This window comes from Lepidochelys kempii, chromosome 8 (assembly GCF_965140265.1).
Source record: "Lepidochelys kempii isolate rLepKem1 chromosome 8, rLepKem1.hap2, whole genome shotgun sequence".
NCBI lineage: Eukaryota > Metazoa > Chordata > Testudines > Cheloniidae > Lepidochelys > Lepidochelys kempii.
Genome location: NC_133263.1, coordinates 29,833,056 through 29,851,507, shown reverse-complemented (window position 1 = coordinate 29,851,507; position 18,452 = coordinate 29,833,056). Strand labels below are relative to the sequence as shown.

At 40.5% G+C, this 18,452-nt stretch overlaps 1 protein-coding gene across 2 annotated transcripts in view; it reads left to right on the top strand.

The window, feature by feature from the left end:
• Window positions 1–18,452, top strand: part of SLIT3 (slit guidance ligand 3) — an 802,550-nt gene that overhangs the window by 598,922 nt on the left and 185,176 nt on the right. For both annotated transcript variants that reach the window (XM_073355953.1, XM_073355954.1), the window contains 2 exons: window positions 3,754–3,897; window positions 6,513–6,676. In XM_073355953.1, the coding sequence (XP_073212054.1) occupies window positions 3,754–3,897; window positions 6,513–6,676 (308 nt within the window). The remainder of the gene's footprint in view (window positions 1–3,753; window positions 3,898–6,512; window positions 6,677–18,452) is intronic.

Below are 18,452 nucleotides of genomic sequence, written 5' to 3'. Positions count from 1 at the left end.
CACGATGTATCTCTGACAGCAAGCGGAGGGCCAAAATGGCATCTAATGTGGACCTGTTTCTCGTAAACCCTGACTGTTGGGAGCGATGCTTCTGATGCAGCCGGGGCTCCAAGCACGCAAGCAGAACATGCGCAAACATCTTCCCTAGCATGAACAACAAGGTGATCGTCCTGTAGCTCTTACATTCGCTGCACAGTCCTTTACCCTTATAACATGAGATCACAATACTGTCCTTCCAGGCGGTTAGCAGTTCCAGTTTTCCACACTAGGCAAAAGACAGCCAGAAGTGATTCCCCTACAAGGCCAATAGTGCATTTTAGCAGCGCCAAGGGAATGCCATCAGCGCTGACCTTGCATCATTTTTCAGTTTGCAGATGGTGCACTTCACTTTGACCAACATTGGTGCATCAGTACAAGTGTATGGGTCCAAAACAAATCATCCAGCTCTGAGCAAGTGACAGCTGGAGGATGGTTTGGGGCACTGTGGTCAGTACAACAGCGTGTTTGTAATATGATCATGGAACAGTCCTCTTGAAACACAGCGGTTAGTGAATGTTACATTAAAATAGGGAAATAGTAAGTGGGGATAGTAGATAAGAAGAGAGGTGATAGCTGAAGGGCTCATAAGTGCAACACCTATCCCCTTTTTATGCTGCCTTCTATAATGTGTTGACCTGTATCAGTTTGAGAAAGGGAGACACGTAATGCATGAGAACTCAGAGGTCATGGTGATTATTTTGTCTTGGACACAGTGAAAATCATAAGAACAAGTCATTAACTGATGATCTGCATGCCTGCTGTTGAAGCAAAGCTTCAGCATGCCTAATACACTGGAGGAATTATTCAAGTGTCCTAATATGAAAATTACTCTGTAGTACAGCTAGGGTCAGTAAGATTTTAGATTACATGCCACATAATCACCAGTTGCAGCATTTTAAGCTGCCCAGGGGGCAGGGTGCTGTTGTAAGCCCCCTATTTGAGACCAAGATTTCAGTTCTGTAAAATGCTGTAAGCTGTTTGTTCAAGCAAGAGCTGCCCACATTTATCCCTCATTGCCCTCTATTGGACCTTATCCCATCATAGACCAGTAGCCTGCTGCACAGCATCATGAAGAAAATCCAGGTGAATTAATATTGATTTTCCCCCTTGGTTAAGCAGGGAAACTGTATTCTGACACGTTATTATGTCAAAGAACTGCACACTGTAAATCCTTGAGAAAAGGACCCTCTGTTTCCAAGTATTACAACTAAGTATTTACTAGCACAACTATTGTAACACTTCAGTGCAATATCTGGGGCACCCCACAAATAAAATGGGGAGTACAGAGTAGTGGTGGCCTTAATTTGTATGAAAGACTTCTTGTAGTTGAAGGGTAGAATAGCATTAAGAAAACTCTGTGTGGCATGCTTTGTTGGAGAAAAGGATAGCAAGATGTTACCCTAGCTGGCATGCACTTCTACCTGACAGAATGTGCCCTAGTGTCCTTAGGGCTAGAGGTGCAAGTTCATGCAGGAGACAATACTCCTGTGTAAGACACCCTCAAGTGTTATTTAAGATTTCATGCTAGTTTGCTCAGGAAGCAAAGATACCTTTATCCCCGCAAACACAACCCTATTACTATTATTGTGGCAGCACACAGAAGCAGCGATCAGGTTCAGATCCCATTGCAACAGCCTTTCACTCTTACTGTTTCAGTCTTACCAACTAGAATAAGATTTCCTTTTTAGAAAGTTGTTGCCTGTTGAAAATCCATTATCAGTTTCAGAAAGCTCAAAGATAGTTAAGGATTTTGTGGATAACTTTGGTGAATCACTGAAGTTAAATGGAGAGGTCAGTTTCATATAGGTTTGATGACAGATTTACTGAATCATTTCAACAAAGATAGGCATCCCTTCAAAAAATAAAAATGCTGTCGAATTCTTTAGGTAAACAACTTTAGGGAAAAGCTTTAGGTCAAGACACTTCAGAGGTCCTGAAGAAACATAAGCCACTTCAGAAACTACAGTAGAACACAGAAAAGAAGAGGTCTAGATTGGTGTGAGGTCTTACATGTGTAGGCCACAGTCTTGAGTATGGCTCAGGTTGGTAGTACTTGAAAGTTGAGCCTGAATGGGCAATGAAGACTGCACTCCCCTATTACTGATGAAGATTATACATGTCAGAGTTGATGTGACCATGACTGGGTGGTAGGGGGAAGCTTTCCTTGGTGCTATCCATTCTGTATTGTTTTTCTGGATGAATGGACTACATTTGAATTATTATGGGTCCTCTGTGCAGATGTGAAGGTGGGAGAGGCACTGAGATGCCTTCTTCTATACTATTCCCCTTGCACACCTGCACAGGAGACTGACATAACTGAAGTGGAGAAGGCAGGCACTATGCTTGTTTGTACTATTTTCTTAAAGGGATGAGTGAACCTGCATCTCATAAGGGTTGTGAAACTCCCATTGTGATGTGTCTTCCCCAAAGCCTCTGGAAAAATCCTGGCTGAGCTGGTCAGAATTCTTCCTGAAACTCCCACTGCTACATGGCCTCTCTCACCCTTCTGCACTAATGTGGCCAGTAGCTTAAAGCTACAGCCTGGCCCCAGCATGATCATTCCAATTAGTTAATGTTGGTGGATAAACTGTGAAACTAGAAGCAATGAGACTTAAATAAGGTTCACACTACATTTATTTATTATGCTACTAATGTATTTGTTTGGCAATGATTATATGCTTGGCACTGTACAGTACACACATATAGATAGTCCCGTGGAGTTTACAGCCCATAGACAGAACATAAATTGATGGGATGTACAAGGTAATAAAGGAGTGTGATTGACTTTGTTGTTTCTTATTTCTTTATTGTCATCATAGAAACCATGTTGCTTGTGATATCTATGGACTACACTAAATGTAAAGGGTCTATCTTTGCATGTCATCGCAAGCCAGCAGTAAATAGCTCAGGATCTATGGAAGCTAAATGGAATATTCTCCTAAAATAATAGTTTGTATGCAATTATGTATGGTGAACTGCCAGTCTGTGTCCCTCATGTCAGCGTGCCCTGAGTGAAGTGTTCAAACTCACCCCATTCCTGGGTTTTGACTTTATTAGTAACTCAACCTGTATCACGCATAACTATCAAGGGAGCCTGGCTCTCCCTAGATTTTTGTTCCAGAACCTACTGCTCTAGTTTCCTGTCCCTCAGGAGACTCGCTGTCACTCTCTGATAGAACTAACTAGCCACAACTACCGCAATGAGGTGGTCAGAACTTCAGCAGCTTCGAGCAGGGTTCAAACACCTGCTGACTGTGGGTTAAAAGAGGTGCCCTGTCTGCCTCTTACAGTGGACTTCCATACAATAGCCACTACGTGGGGGAAGGCAACTGTTTGACCATCTCTTTGTGTAAATTATGTAAGGATTATTAAGGAGAAAACTGTCTCTATGACCCCTATGCAATGTTTGTCTGGAATTATCTTGTACAAATTATGTGCAAAAAATTATATTTTCAGGACTTTTTTTTTTTTTTGCTTATCTAACTCTATTATAGCCATCTCTGTGTGGCTCAGATTGATATGTCCCTCAGATTGATAGCTCTAATGGTGACTGTAGGGTTTTTGCTTTTAAGGTAACAGGCAGACCAAGGACCTTTAATGTGGAATGATTTGGTTTGAGTGGTTTCATTTTTTTTAGGTTAACCCCAAAGTTCAGTCTCTCTTTATCTGGTAATTACAATATTAGTGAATTATAAACCTTTCCTCTGCTTTCAGGCTTCTCAATGCCAATAAGATCAACTGCCTCAGGGTAAACACGTTTCAAGATCTGCATAATCTCAACCTGCTATCTCTTTATGACAACAAACTGCAGACCATCAGCAAGGGGCTCTTTGCACCTCTCCAATCAATCCAGACTCTGTGAGTACCCAGACATGCTACAACTGACAGCTCTTCCCTTTTCTCCAAAGATGTTCCCTATCTTTGCACTGCCTTTGCATCTGGCATTAAGACAGTATTGAAGAAACCCAAGGCCAGTAGCTTCCCATTTTTGTCAGAAATAAAAGAAAAACATGAAAGAAAAGTATAGAATAATTCAGCACTGCCAAATTCTACAAGGTTCTGCCTCTTTTCCAGGGGTCTTATAAATATCATAAATTTATTAATGAATATAATTATTTCATTCAGGGACATTCAGTGGTTTTAAATAGGGAGGATACTGGGCATGTGCATTTGACTTTATGTAGGTTATATGCACAGCAGACTTCATATATTTTAAAATATTTGCATAATGTTTTTCTGTGAGCCTATGTATTTGTTATTTATCCCTACTGGATGTTGAGCCCTGCTGCATAGTTCATAAGAGCTGAAGCTATATTTTAATTGACATTCCAGGCATGTGGGGTAAATGTGTATCACTGTAAGTTGTTGTTCATTTGGGCCAGGTAAAATATTAATTTTTTAAAAAATCCATGGATCTATTATGTTTTCTCTGCGTCTTAGTGTGAGACGATATTAAGGCATTAGGACTAAGAGAGGGGTCAGAAACCCATTATTTTTCTTGGATACATAAGGATACACCAAACCTGATATTTTACAGGGTAAGATTTTTCATCATAAAGCTGTGAGAACTTCCAAAGAAAGAATAATACTCCTCTCACAGAGTCTGACTGGCAAACGCATTTTAAAAAAGGACCAAAACTTTGCGTGTGTCTGTACGCACACATGCCCACACTGCAAGACAGGCACTGCATTGTGTAAATTTATTTTGTGTATGTTTGCTCACCTAAAAGAAAACGTACAATTGTTGTTTTTAGCAACAAGTAAGCTCAAGAGGCTGGGATCATGGAGATAATTTGCCACAAATATTTGGCCAGCACCTGGTGCACCAATCCAAGCAAACATTAAAATAAATATTTCTGTGATGTATAACTGGCTTTGGTTTGTGTGTGTATATATGACTCTGTTGCAAATGCTAGATGTTCATGAAATTCAACAAACTAAGTGAAACAATATTTTTAAAATGTTAAGCTATAAAAGTTACTTCTTGGGTTCCATATTTTTTCTAGACAGAGCTTGGGACCATTACTTAGAGTGTATATCAAGCTTTCCTCATGGCTTCCCATTGAGACACTTTTCTGTGGGTAGTTTGGTGTTGTAGCTGATTTCCAGTTTCTACCTTTTTTTAGAGCACTGAGCACAGCCCATCCCTGCCATCACATACTGTTTAGTTTGGTATTTGGACCTTCCAGTACTGGAATGGATTTAGTTTACAGGCTCAATGCAGGAATAGTGTTTAGCCTCTTTGGGTAACCTCTGTAAGGAACATTTTTTCTCCCCACTCTTTACACTCATTTGACTCTGCTCTCTCTGGTGCTGCCACCACAACCAGGTGGCATGTTATTTTCATTATATTAACCTACAACCTCTAACCATACCTGGGACAAGGAAACGAAATAAATGTAGTGTGGATGGAATATGAGCTGGAGAGAAAAATATGCCTAGATACTAATAGGACCATAACTCTCAGGGAATATGTCCTTATGCCTCTGCTCCGTAACACAAGTTAACATCTTTCCATATCCAGTTCTCCAACAAACGGACCTTTCATGATTGAGGTCTGCATCCGGCTCCCTTTTGAAGTCAGTAGGAGTTTTGTCATTGATTTCAATGGGAGCAGAAGCAGGCTCAGAGAGAGTCCTGACAAACTTTCTGTATTTATTACCTCACTGAGCCCAACAAAGAGGACCAAAACAACTGCGGAAATAATTGTTGTCTTAATCTCTGGGAGCCTAAGTGGAGCAAAAGAGGCCTCTACCTGAAATATTTGTAGATAATCCAGAGGAACTTTATCACCGCATTTGAATGTCTGGTGAAATACGTTGCCAACTAGACTGGTGTATTTCACACAGGCTTTTGCTGAATTATATTAGTCAGGCCCTAGTTTGCATCAGCTGTCTATTCTGAAAAGTTAAAATTTCAGATCGAAATCAATGCAAAAAAACTCTATTAGCCCTGAACAGGATATGCAAACATTAATTTCACTCTTGAGTGAAGGCCTCTGGCTCATTTGTGGCTTTGCCCACTGATCCAAGGTGTTCTCCTTTATTTATCCAGATTTTTATCCCTAGGAAGCTGAGCTTGTCAATAAACCTTCTTTTGAAACCAGGGCACAAAATGTTCTCTCAAATCAGGTGTTTCTAAAAAGATGTGTTTCTATTACAATACATCATGTCAGGCTCGCAAGTGAAAACACTGGCCTTTGTAGACAGAAGATCTGAATCCTTTAAATCAGGCTTTGCTGTATTAATTTTTGCTTTCTCCATGAAAGGACTTGCAGCAGGCTTAATGAGCTACGAAATACGATAGCTCACAGAATTTTCCCATTCATGTGCAGCTCCATGTGGCTTCCGCCAGGCCTGAGTTTTTGGGAGCTTATTCAATTACTTTACTCTTCAGGTTTGCGTTTGTGAAAAACAATGATGGAGTACAGAGTCACAGGTCATTTCTGATTAAACATCCCATCCCTCTTGCAGACATTTAGCTCAGAATCCATTTGTGTGTGACTGCCATTTGAAGTGGCTGGCTGATTACCTGCAGGATAATCCGATAGAAACCAGCGGCGCTCGATGCAGCAGTCCACGTCGCCTTGCCAACAAACGAATCAGCCAGATCAAGAGCAAGAAGTTCCGCTGCTCAGGTAATTCATTTATCCAGGCTGTACTGCACTTTCAATTCAGAAATAAGCAGGTCCAGAGAGCCTGCTAATCAGATCTGCAGGACAGTGTTTGCTATAATGGATACTGTGGAGCATCTTTTAAAATTAAATTTGGGAAATTCAGTTAGTCCTCCAGAAAACCAATTACCTTATGGATTAAAAAAGAGCCCAGTCTGTAGCTTGTCTTTTTTTAAAAAATCCTTGACATTTAATTTTTAAAGAATGCTGGGTTATAAAATGTCTATGAAAACCAGTGGAGATACAGATGAATTCATATGCCAAATGGTGTATTTGGGAAAGGCAGAAACCTGGATGTACATTGGGCCAAATCCTGGCTTGAATGGGAGCTTTGCCTGAGTAAGTACTCAGCAAAAAAAAAAAAAAAAAAAAGGGTGGAGGGGGAGGCGCAGGGGAGAGAGAGAGAAAAGAACCTTGTGGATTAGGTCCTACATAAACTGCAAGGAACAGTTGTGCCCCCGGAGGGAAACAGGCAGAAATAGACCATATGAATTAGCCGGGCTTTACCATCCATAACTAATTTCTGCAGATCCAACCCAGAAACTCTTACTTTAATTTTTATTCATTCACGCAAAGCTGCCATTGCAGTCAGTGCATTTTTGTCCTTAGGAAGGAATGAATCAAAACTGACCTCAGGGTGTGGTCCACAACTTCTGTTGTTTACAGTATGTGTAATTAGTTGATAATGATGAAAATAATCTGAAAAGTAGTATATACAGCTCTTCCTCATCCCCAGCACCTCATAAACTGTACTATTAGCTCTTTTTCATCTTCCGGACCAGATGTCAACAAAGGGATATCGCCTGATGCAGCCTAATTTAGCAGACTCTGTTTATTTATGTGTGTGTTGTACTGGTAGCGTAGGTTTCAGATTTACTGTACTTGTGACATGCTGTAGGAACAGGCAGAATTTCAGTGTAAGAAAATCTACTGCTATGTATTGAGAAGAAAAACGACTGTCATTGATGAAATACTTTTCAGTATTTTCTATAAAAATTACTATCATTTTTGTCCTCTCCCCTTCCCCCCACCCTCGAAAAAACATTGTGATTAATTGTGCTCCTGACAATAAAAGATGGATGGCACTATAGACTGAGGTAGCATGAGAATGAATGGCAGCAGCCCAGAACAAGACATGCTGTATTGTGTGTCTCAGCAAACAGTATTCTCAGATAAACTGCCCTTTACTGATAAAATAAAAGAAGGATAACTTCCTTTGCAATCAGTCTTGTAGGCAGGGCTTAAAGCCTTTCAGTAATTTGAGTTGCAGGCTCAAGTCATGCAGTTTAGAGCCAAATCTTAAATTATTAAATTATGGGATGTTTGATCCAGGGACTTTGTTTAGGCCCATCCCTGTAGCACAGTAACTCACCATCAATATTCGCCTTTAAAGAAACTTGGAATGAGAATGGAGAAGTCATGGATATTTACAAAATAAAGAACACTATGAAGAAGTAAATGTCTCTAAATCTATCCCAATCTGTCATTTTTGTTTCACTCTATTAATAGGGCAAAGCAATAATCAAAATGTGTTACGTGTGTGTGTATATATATACACCCATCCTATGCAGTGGTACAGGCCATTGAAAAAAAGCTGAGACCATCAGATACAGTTTTTGGAGGATCAGAGTTGAGAAGGGACAGCAATTCACCTAATGGTGCTGAGAGTAATGTTTTGTCTGGATTCCTCTGTTGTGTCCTTTCTTCAGTCCATCATGTTCTCAGTCCATCTGTTCCAGCCTAGCTGATTAATTCAATAATATCAAACACCCATAAAAAGGCATACCTTGAACTTTTCTGGGCTTTGCCACAACATGTCTTCGGACAGAGATGTGAAGTGTGGGATCATTATGTATTTAAAGCAAAAACAGAGGTGTGCAATGCATCTCTTTCCTTAGGGACAGTCCTGCACAGTACTGCTGTGATGAGAATACTTAGTGATCTGTTTATCTTTGCTGACTCAGGGATCCTTCTCAGCTGATTCTTGCATCTGTTGCTCAGTGAAGGAATGGGAAAATAGTTTCTGTTGCAAATCTACAGCTTACACCTTCCTGCTCAGGGATCACAAAATTAATTTCTCATCTAGGGCTACTGGTATTTTCATTTTATTTGTGTTAGCCCCTTAATAAATTCCAACGTAAATATGCCTGAAATAAGCATGTATTTCAGTCAAAAAAGTAGTAAATGTATTAATAATTTTCAAGGGGAGGCGGGACAGCAACCCTGTTTTAATACCCTGGTGTGGTTCTTGAACTTGAGCGGTGTGGAGGATGCCAAGCTCTGTTGAAATCTGTGGGAGATGCATGTGCCCAGCCCTTCTCAGTATCAGACCCACAATTAGTTCACCTTCGGTGTACTTAGCATTATAGCAACAGGGGAAGAAATGGGCTCCATGTCATGGAGTTCCATCCCAGAAAGTCCACAAAGCCCAACCCCCCAGCAGTGCAGATATTTTTCTTCTTCCTTTGGATTCTCCAAGGTTTCACAAAAGTGTCTTTTCAGGAGGGATTTGAATGAGAAAAGGCATGGTATGTGGAGTAGGAGAGAGGGGGGTAAAAAGTGGACTCCGGAGGTGACTCAGAAGTCATCTTGGGGTGAGAGGGGAAGACAATGGAGTTGTGGGAAAAAGGGGAAAAAAGGGCCTGGGAGGAAAGATGAGACATTTTGCTCAGTGGAGTTTGAGACGTCAGCTCTGTATCTAGGAGTGGTGTCAGGACAGAATTTGGAGATATGTGGTTAGATGGAAGAGCATAGGCTCAGGCTTTGATAAGTAAAACAATAAGCTTCATACAAGACAGTGATTAATTTCTGGAGGCTTTTTTCTTGAGTAGGTACTTTCTTCCTCCTTCATTCCCTCCCTATGGCTTCATGCTAGTATTTGCAAAGGTAAATTGTATTCTCCTTGTGGACTGTTCCATCATCAAGGCAGCTCCCTCAGCTCCTCTCCCAGCCCAGTGGTGCAAGATTTTACTGCCATGTACCTGATGATGATGGAGCAGCCACATCTTCACAGGGTTATGAGTGTGTCAAGGAAGGAGATTCAATGCAAGCTTCCACCAATATGCTCATAAAGGGGGAATGTTGTGTCATTTTCAGTAGCAGCAATACAAGAGCATGATAGGATTTTCCTTCCTCAGCAGCATCTGCTCACTCTCAGCACAGTGGACATTAGAGAGACAATATGGGTGCGGTAATATCTTTTATTGGGCAAACTTCTGTGGGTGAAAAAGACAAGCTTTTGAGCTTACACAGACTGCTGCTTCAGTGGGACATGTCAGTTCTAGGTCACTGGAGGATCTCATCCTCAGTAGGAAAAAAAAAGAAAGTTCTTCTGCTTGGTAGCTTTTGACTCAGTTAAGCTTTGTTTTGTAAAGCAGCACCAGTCTTTAGGACAATAAAAAGGATCCAGTACTAGGTTTTGCTGCCTCTGTGGTTGCTCACTATCACTTCAAGAAATGTCAGCATCCTGGATTACTCTATATACAATGGCTATTGTACAGAGCTCTCCCTGCACTCAAGATTCCTAGTTTGTTTGTGCAGTGTGTGTATCTATGTTTGCGTGCACGAGTGCGTGTACTTTGTTTGTATAATGTCAGTTTCTTGTGCATTTGAAAACTGATGGAAGTTCTACCTGCCCAACTCTCCCCACCCCGCTTTTGATGATGGTTGAAGAATATTTGTTTCTAAGAGCGCCAAATCACAAAAGCTTCCCCTCCTACAGTGTAGAAACATGAACTTCTTTCCCATTTGAAGCCCTAATAACTAAACCTGGCTCCTTAATTCCTCTTGCATTGGGCACCTGTGGTTTTTAACTAATTTAATTAGCTGCTACAACACCAGATAGGTCTGTACAAACCAAAAACAGGGTGAACTATTTAAGGAGGACAATGAGCCATCTGCCAACACAAATCTCTCTCTTTCAGACACTGCCTCTCAGTAATTCAATCCAATCAGAAGACAGCAGCCCTGATACAAATGTTGAAAATGGAGACATAAGCACCTGCACATTCAGGGACAGTTTCATATCTCTTCTATAACCCTTGTCATCAGACTAGAGAATGATGTAGTTTATCAATAGCTGCATCAAAGGCATCTAATAAAAGCTGTTCATGGAACCTGTAATTTGTCTTTCCCTGTCTTTGTATTTGCATTTGGGTTCTAGGCAACTGTTTTGGTGGTGAACATGTTCAAACTGCTTGAACTGGAGCTCCCGGCTAGAGTGTAGTCCCTCCCCACCCCCAATTATTTGTGATCGTGATGGCCTTTCCCGTACACCGGACTGAAACTTCGCCCCTCTACATTGTCGGCCCAAGGCTGAGGTGCACACTGCATTAACTGAAGCAAAAATCTCATGGCCTCAGGATTGGACCTTATATAGAGAACTCCATGAATGAAGAGATAGGGCTATTTAGTTAGAGCCTGGTAATTAAACTTTTTCCACTTGTGTTGCCTGCTTACTAATACACCTTGGGCAAGCCACTTAATTTTTCTGTGCCTTGGTTTCCCTAGAGTAAGTGGTTATAATTATTCCATATCTGCGGTGGAGTTGTATGCATGTATTGTTTACATTATTTGAAATCTTTAGATGAAAGATGCAAAGTATTATTATTATTCCTTTAAATGTTTAAAACTTATGCAAGTTAAGTGAGTGTAATCAGCTGTTTTCTATATGAAATATCTTATTTAAATGCTAGTAGTGGTTCCTATAACTTGCAAATCACTATGATGCTTCCTTTCCAAATTCTTCTCATTTTCTTAAGCAAAGACCATCATTCACATACTGTATGTTCATATTCCTGTCTGTAGTATTCAGCCCTGTCTCTTTTAATAAATGCAGATATCCCTATGCCCTAATCTGCCTAGTTACAGTATTGCAGTAACACCTGGTCAGGGATTTGCTGTTCAGTCTGCTTTTATCCTGCTGGCCTCCAGCAGCTCCTAGCTGAAGGTGTAGACTGAAACCTGACAGCTGTTATGTTAGCCCATACTATACTTGACACTAGTGGGGATTATCTGGAACTGAATAGACTTCTCTGAAGCCTAGTTGCATTTGCAGAAAAACTTGCTTGAGGCCAAGCTCCCAGCACTTCTGCTTCCAAGAGTTTTGCTTGAGCTGAGCCAGGGAGAGACATATGAAATAGTGCCATGTGATCTGAGCAGCTGAAAAGTAACATTTTTTTTTATTTTGTTTTGGTTTTTAAGGTCAATTACATTTTATGTCTCCTGACCTCTTTTTTGAAAGAGAGAGACAAAAGCTCACCTGAAAATGCCCCCAGAGGTGTTAGAGCATAGTGAAGCTAGAATGTTGCTTATTGTTGCTCATCACCGGGTTTGCTGGGAGGAAAGCAGAGGGGAAAGGGAATCAAAAGTTTGTCCAAGTGAGTGTTTGCTGTAAGAGTATAGCTAAATAAGTCTGTTTGAACAGAATGTTGTTGGAGAAGAGAAATGAGCAAATTGAATCTTGGATTTGATCATATTTATTGGTATGAAGTCTTTCCGTAACGTAACTGCATTTGCAAGCTTAGGTTTACATGACACTATGCATCTTACCTCCTTTGTTATCTAGCCACTTTGAAAGAGAGAACAATATGATCTGGTACTGAATAATAAGTGCTTTTAATTTCCTTTTACTCCAAAAATATTCCAGTTGAAAAAGACAGTTGATTTAACTTTGACACTGATCTTACTATTTCATTTCTAGAAAAGCTTTGGAAGCAATTCAGATCTCTCTCTGTGTTTCTTTTTCCAGTCATTCCAGCTTCTCACTTGCTAACCCTGTGAGTTATATATATATATAAAACCCAGGATATATGAAAGGTCTCCTACTCTGCTTTGTTGATCTATACTGTAGGCTTTCTTTCTCAAGGAAGCACAAGTCCATCTTAAAATATGTGATCTTGTTTGCCAGAGAATATAGGCCCTCAAAAGAGGGTAAAATATGAAGGTGTCCAATTAAATGTTTATTTTAAGGCCTGATCTTCTGATGAAAGTAGAACATTTGACAGAATGTAGACAACAGTTCATCAGCTGTCTGTAAAAATTCCAGCCAACACCCTCGTTGGGAGTCTATGCAGAGAGACGCTGGACAGAAAGGGGATGGACAGATTGTCACCCGCTACCCCTAGTGGATGGTGCCTCCAGTTTGGGGATAAGTGCCAATGCCTCTGTTGCACTTGTTCTGTGCTAAATTGAATGTCACTCACTGGAGCACTGAACTTAGCACCTTTTAATGGGCACCCAAAGCCACTTACACAGAAAAAATAAAAGCATGAGAGAGAAATTGGCATGTTAAATAAAACAAGCCAGGTAAATAAAACAATCGCAGTGACAATGAGCCTGAAATAGATCAATAAATCTTCTGTCCGATTGTTCTGATACCTAAACAGTTTGCTGAGTCGATGCGATCTAATGACAGAGCTGAAAACAGTGAACCATATTCAACTCCTTTTCAAACTACAGATTCAACCCTTGCTTTGAAATAACAGACCTCTGATTACCACAGTTTGGAATCTCCTTTTACAGTAAATCATACAATTTTACTTTGCTGTAACTTACATTTAACATCGTTCTTCTTGAGCTGGGCCAGTGGCAGGGGAAATTGTCTGCCAACTTTTCAGTGAATTGGCAACTAAATTTAAATTTCCCATGTCAGTTTCCCCTTTTTAAACATTACTTTTTGCAAACATTTATATGAGTGACGTTTTGTTCATAGAGAGGCTCATGGAGAATGAGTTTTGGGCCCAAACTGAAATTCATTTTATGAAGCAGCAAAGTATTTGGGACCAAAGCACAAGCAGTAAGCTTTCCTGCTTTCCCTTGTACATTTATCCAAAAAACAGGCTGTTTACCTGCATAGTTTTGCCACAGCTGCCATGAACAAAAATCCCAAAATGTAACTGCAAAGCAGGTGTAGTGGTGCTTTTGAGCTTCCTGTCCCCTTGTGTCTGAGGAGGACTTGAACTAGCCATTGTGGTAGACTCCTTTCTATTTACATTGCTATCTCTTGTTCATGGCTAGTGCAGACAGTTAAAAAAAGGGAAATGCTTAATTAACACAACAGAGGGACACAGATTTGTTCAAATATTTCCCAAAGCTCTGCCCTGGTGATTTTTACATGCCCTGCTCCACAATGATTGAAAGTGTGCACCCACATCAAAATTACTTTTTTTGTTTACAGGGACTCTGATGAATATTGGATACATTGAATAAAGGCATTTGGTAGATAAGAAAATATGTCTGCTCATTGCATAATAGAGCACCTGCGGGGATTTTATTCCAAAAATCCAGAGCTTCAGTGGATGCATGGTTAAACAGGAGGAGAAATAAGAGTAGGGGACTGCTTCCTTCACAGCTAGGACTGTGCAAAACCCCCAGCAAGAGCCCTGAGACAGAAGTCATTATAAATAAACCAGAGGTGGAATCCACATGAAACTTTGTGTGAATTATGAAAGAAAGGTAATTAAATATTACAATAGCCTAATTTTTCTACCATTGATGTCTCTGGCTCAAGTGATCCTTAAACAAAAAATGTTTAAAGTGTCAGATTTCCCAACTCTGCCTGTCTAGTCCCTCCCTGTGCCAATCTAAAAGCCAGGGACTGGAAATTATAAACAAAATTCGTAAAAATTAAGGGATTTTACGATTACATTTTTTGTTCCCAGTAGTTAACCCAGCTGTCTTATCTATTGCCTCTGCAAAACTTTTTAAGCTGTTCTGTGTCGCTGCAGTGAATGGCCTACCCTGACAAAGACCTCTATCCTCTGGATACTAGCTATCCTACCAGCATCCTACCAGCTGCACAGAGCCTTCCCTTCTTCAATCCTGCTCCCTGTCATCTGTGTAAATAAGTTTGAGATGAGTCTTTCAAAAGCACTCATCGTTGGCTTAGCTGTGCTCCCGCTGAAGTCAATGGGAGTTTACCATATATTTCACGAGGAGGAGAGTAAGTCTAACACCGAGCACTTTTGAAAGCTCCACCCCTCATGTCAAGAACACAGGAGTGAGTTATAAGGAAGTGAGCCTGGGATATGGGAAGGAGGGAAGCTCACCATGTTAACTGTATAGATCCATGGTGGACAAGAACTAATATTTAGCCAAATTTCGGTCACCGCCTACCCTATGGAAAACTACAGGTATTATGCTAAGAAGGAGCAATAGCAATAAACTTGTTTATATTTTAAACTGTAATTGTTCTCTGCTATGTCCTCCTTTTGAAGTGTGGTTTTAAAAAACAGGAATTAAGCAATGATTATTGCTGCTTATTATTACTCTCTTGTAAATATTCCCACTGGTGCGTGTGACCATTTCGGGGGACATATTCTGCCCTGAGGTCCCAACTCACAATTCCCATTGACTTCAGTGAGTTGTGTGCGAGCATCTGAAGCCAGAGTTTGACCAGCAGGCTGGAATCCTATATTTACCAGTATGTGCTTTGGCATATGAAGTTGGCGTTTTGTACCTCCAAGCTGGCTTCTTAAGTGGATGGTATAATAAAAACCAAAAAAAGTTGAGTATGTTTTTCCACTGTATCTTCTGAAAGGAGTCACCAAAGGCGAGTAAGGGGGCCCAGTAAATAGTAGCATAGAGCAGACATCTTATATGCTTTCCTAGCTCCACATGCTCACTGTACAGTCTATTGAGTACACCTACTGGAGGCAGCCATTTGCAATTCTTTGGCAGTGTTTTCTGTTGCAGTAGTTCTGCCTTTAAAAACTTCTGGTCCCTGTTCTCTTATGCTAACAGATTGTTCTGTACAGAGTGTTCTTGCAATTGTAGCATAAAATGATGACCTCTTGTACTCCAGCTCCTTTTTGCATGGGTGAAATGGACAGCAGCTCTCAGTGAAAGCTCCAGCTTGTGCTTCTCCATGTTGCTTCCTCTCAACGCTCCTCTCTCTTTGGCGCTGCCTAACACTGACTCTGGCTGTTAATGGGGTTTTCCTTTGTGCTTGATCTAACCATGTGGTAGAACAATACAAATTGAACATGGTTCTGTCAAGCACCATGGAAGGCTGCATACTTTCCTGCCGCATGGCATGCTGGGATACTTCTGCTGTTTTCAGACGCATCAAAAGGTGAGAGATTCCCTCATTCTCACAAGAAAAGTGAAAATGGTTATTTGTGTTCTATAAATAGACCCACCTACAGCTGAGCAGCTGACTCCAGGTTTCAGGGGTGATAGCCCCAGTGAACAGTAGTGTTTCAAAGTGGTTTTTCAAAGGGCCTGCATGCCGAATAACTGTCCCTAAATAACTCATTTGATTAATTGATATTAAAGTGAATACATTGGACATCTTGTTGATGAATTATGTTTGGCTCTGGCTTCAGTGATATTTCTAGCAAGATCAAAAATCATGTTAATTTAATTAGCTAGAGATATCATCATTTGAGTAATTATTTTTAGAGCTATTCCGTGAACTATATTGCATGAACCACACCTTGGAATCACAGCTGAGGCTATGTTATGAGTAGTTATATGTCTACTACTTAACAGAATCTCAGGACTGAACTAAAACTGGAAAGAAAGTACTTTGATAGAACATTTCAGGAGAGTCTCCATAGCTGTATGTCTACTGAAACGGAAAACACTTTCTAACATGAGGGTGATATTCTCTGATGGTTAGAGCAGAAGACTGCGAGTGAGCATACCAGAGTTTTTTTCTTGATCTGATCTTGACTGTGACCTTGAGCAAGGCACTTAACTACTCTCTGCCTACGTTTCCTCCTGTGTAAAATATGGAAAATGACATCTATCTTTTATAAAGGACTTTGAGAGCCTTACATGGAAGTTTAGTAGTAAGGTAGCACTATATTTTGTTTAGAAGCTTTACTGATAAATTGTGCTAACGTCAGAAACATTTTTGCTGCTGTTAAATTGTCTAAGCAGTTATTTGTAAGGATTGAAAACACTAGTATCAAATAACATTGAGAGATGCTGTAACATTTTGGGGTTCCGACAAGCTAGTAAGGGGTACCATCAACTCCTGCCTTGCAACTCTGGAGTCCTATATGCTATGCTGTGGTGCCTCATAGCCCTTACACCAACAGCCAGCAGACAAGCTTTCAGGGCACGTCGTGGCTTCCATCACCCAGTTACTTTTTGTAGGGGATTTCAGCAACCCTTCCAGCCCCAAGTTTCCTCAAAACTATCTCCCCTGTAGTGCTCAGTCCCTCACACTGGAACACTCATGAAACATTACAAGTTTGCTGTTCCTTTAAAGAAATAGTACACAGCAGCCTGTTAGCTTAACTGGGGTTAACACAACCTTCCCTTCAGCACTGAATTGGTTCACAGTAAGTAAAACAAGTTTATAAAGTGATACCAAGTAGAAGTAATAGAGATACAAATGGTTACACAGAAACAAATGTGAAAATAAGCTATTCAGGCTGGAACTCAACTTAACAAACTAGAGTATTTTGTTCAAAATTTTCTCACCATAGAAGTTCCTCCAGCATGGCTGGCTAGTCCTTAGCCAGGATCCAATCACAGGGCCTAAAGCGCCTGTTTCTTTTTGTCTCCGTAGGTGAAGGATGACTATGGGGTTCTCGCTCCTTCTTTGTAGGGTCTAATAAACCTTTGAAATGTATTCTTTGAAAAGTAAGCCCAGGCAAAGTTTCTTTCCCCTGTTGGGGTACAGACACCATGCTGTCTGCTCCCTCACTTGTTAGCTTTGTTCACCGTATATGTAAATGTACCTTCGTTGGCTCTGCCTGACGGGCAGGCTGGTCAGACAAGCAAATACACATTTCTTTGTCTAGGGCAGGCTGAGCTTATACATTGCTTGCCAAACACGTTGTAAGAACATGATTCTAGCACATATTTATAACTCTTTGTTCATACCCCACATAATTATTTTCTTGGCCCGCATGTTACCAGCTTGTTTGATACCTTACATGGCATCTTTTAGATATAGATTATGACGACAGTGAGTTAGGGCAATGAATACATCAGGCCTGACAAGAGTTGCTGACACAGACTAGTGAATCACCAGGCCCTGGCTATTTTTTCCAATAAACCTGAAGATAGTGTTATCTAGTGGTTAGTTTAAGAAATGGTGTCAGGTTTCCTGGTTTGGTTTTGTTGTGTTCTCTGCCACTCTGATTTTCGTTAAAGCACTGAGAACTACATTTTCAGTTTCGTCCACTAATTTTGGGTGGTCAATTTGAAACACCTATGTCAAAATTTTAACTAAATGAGTACTTAAAATGGCATCCAGGTGCTTATATGTGGCCTGATTTCCCAGAAGTGCTGAGCACCCACTGGGAGCTGCTGGGTGTCTGGCATCTCAGAATTTAACAAAGAATCCCTTTAAAAAGAAGTCCTTGGCCATTGAACTTTAATTTCTCAAGTTGAGGACCAGAAAAAAGACACCCCAATTTAGTGGACTCTCTTGAAAATTTTGTGCTTAACTTTGTTGCAGTTTACCTTTTTGTGAAATGAGAAAAATCTGTATCTGCCTTAGGACATTTTATTGCTTTATCAGCTGCTTGTTGTAACAGTGCTTTTGAGCTTATTAGGTAAAAATTCTGTAACAGTAACGGGCAATTCAGTTTAATGCAGTTCCCCAATTACCATCTTTGGCAACTCCTTTTTAGAGACAACTTAATTCTTGTAAAAAGAAAAGGAGTATGTGTGGCACCTTAGAGACTAACAAATTTATTTGAGCATAAGTTTCTTGAGCTACAGCTGACTTCATTGGATGCATTCAGTGGAAAATACAGTGGGGAGATTTATATACATA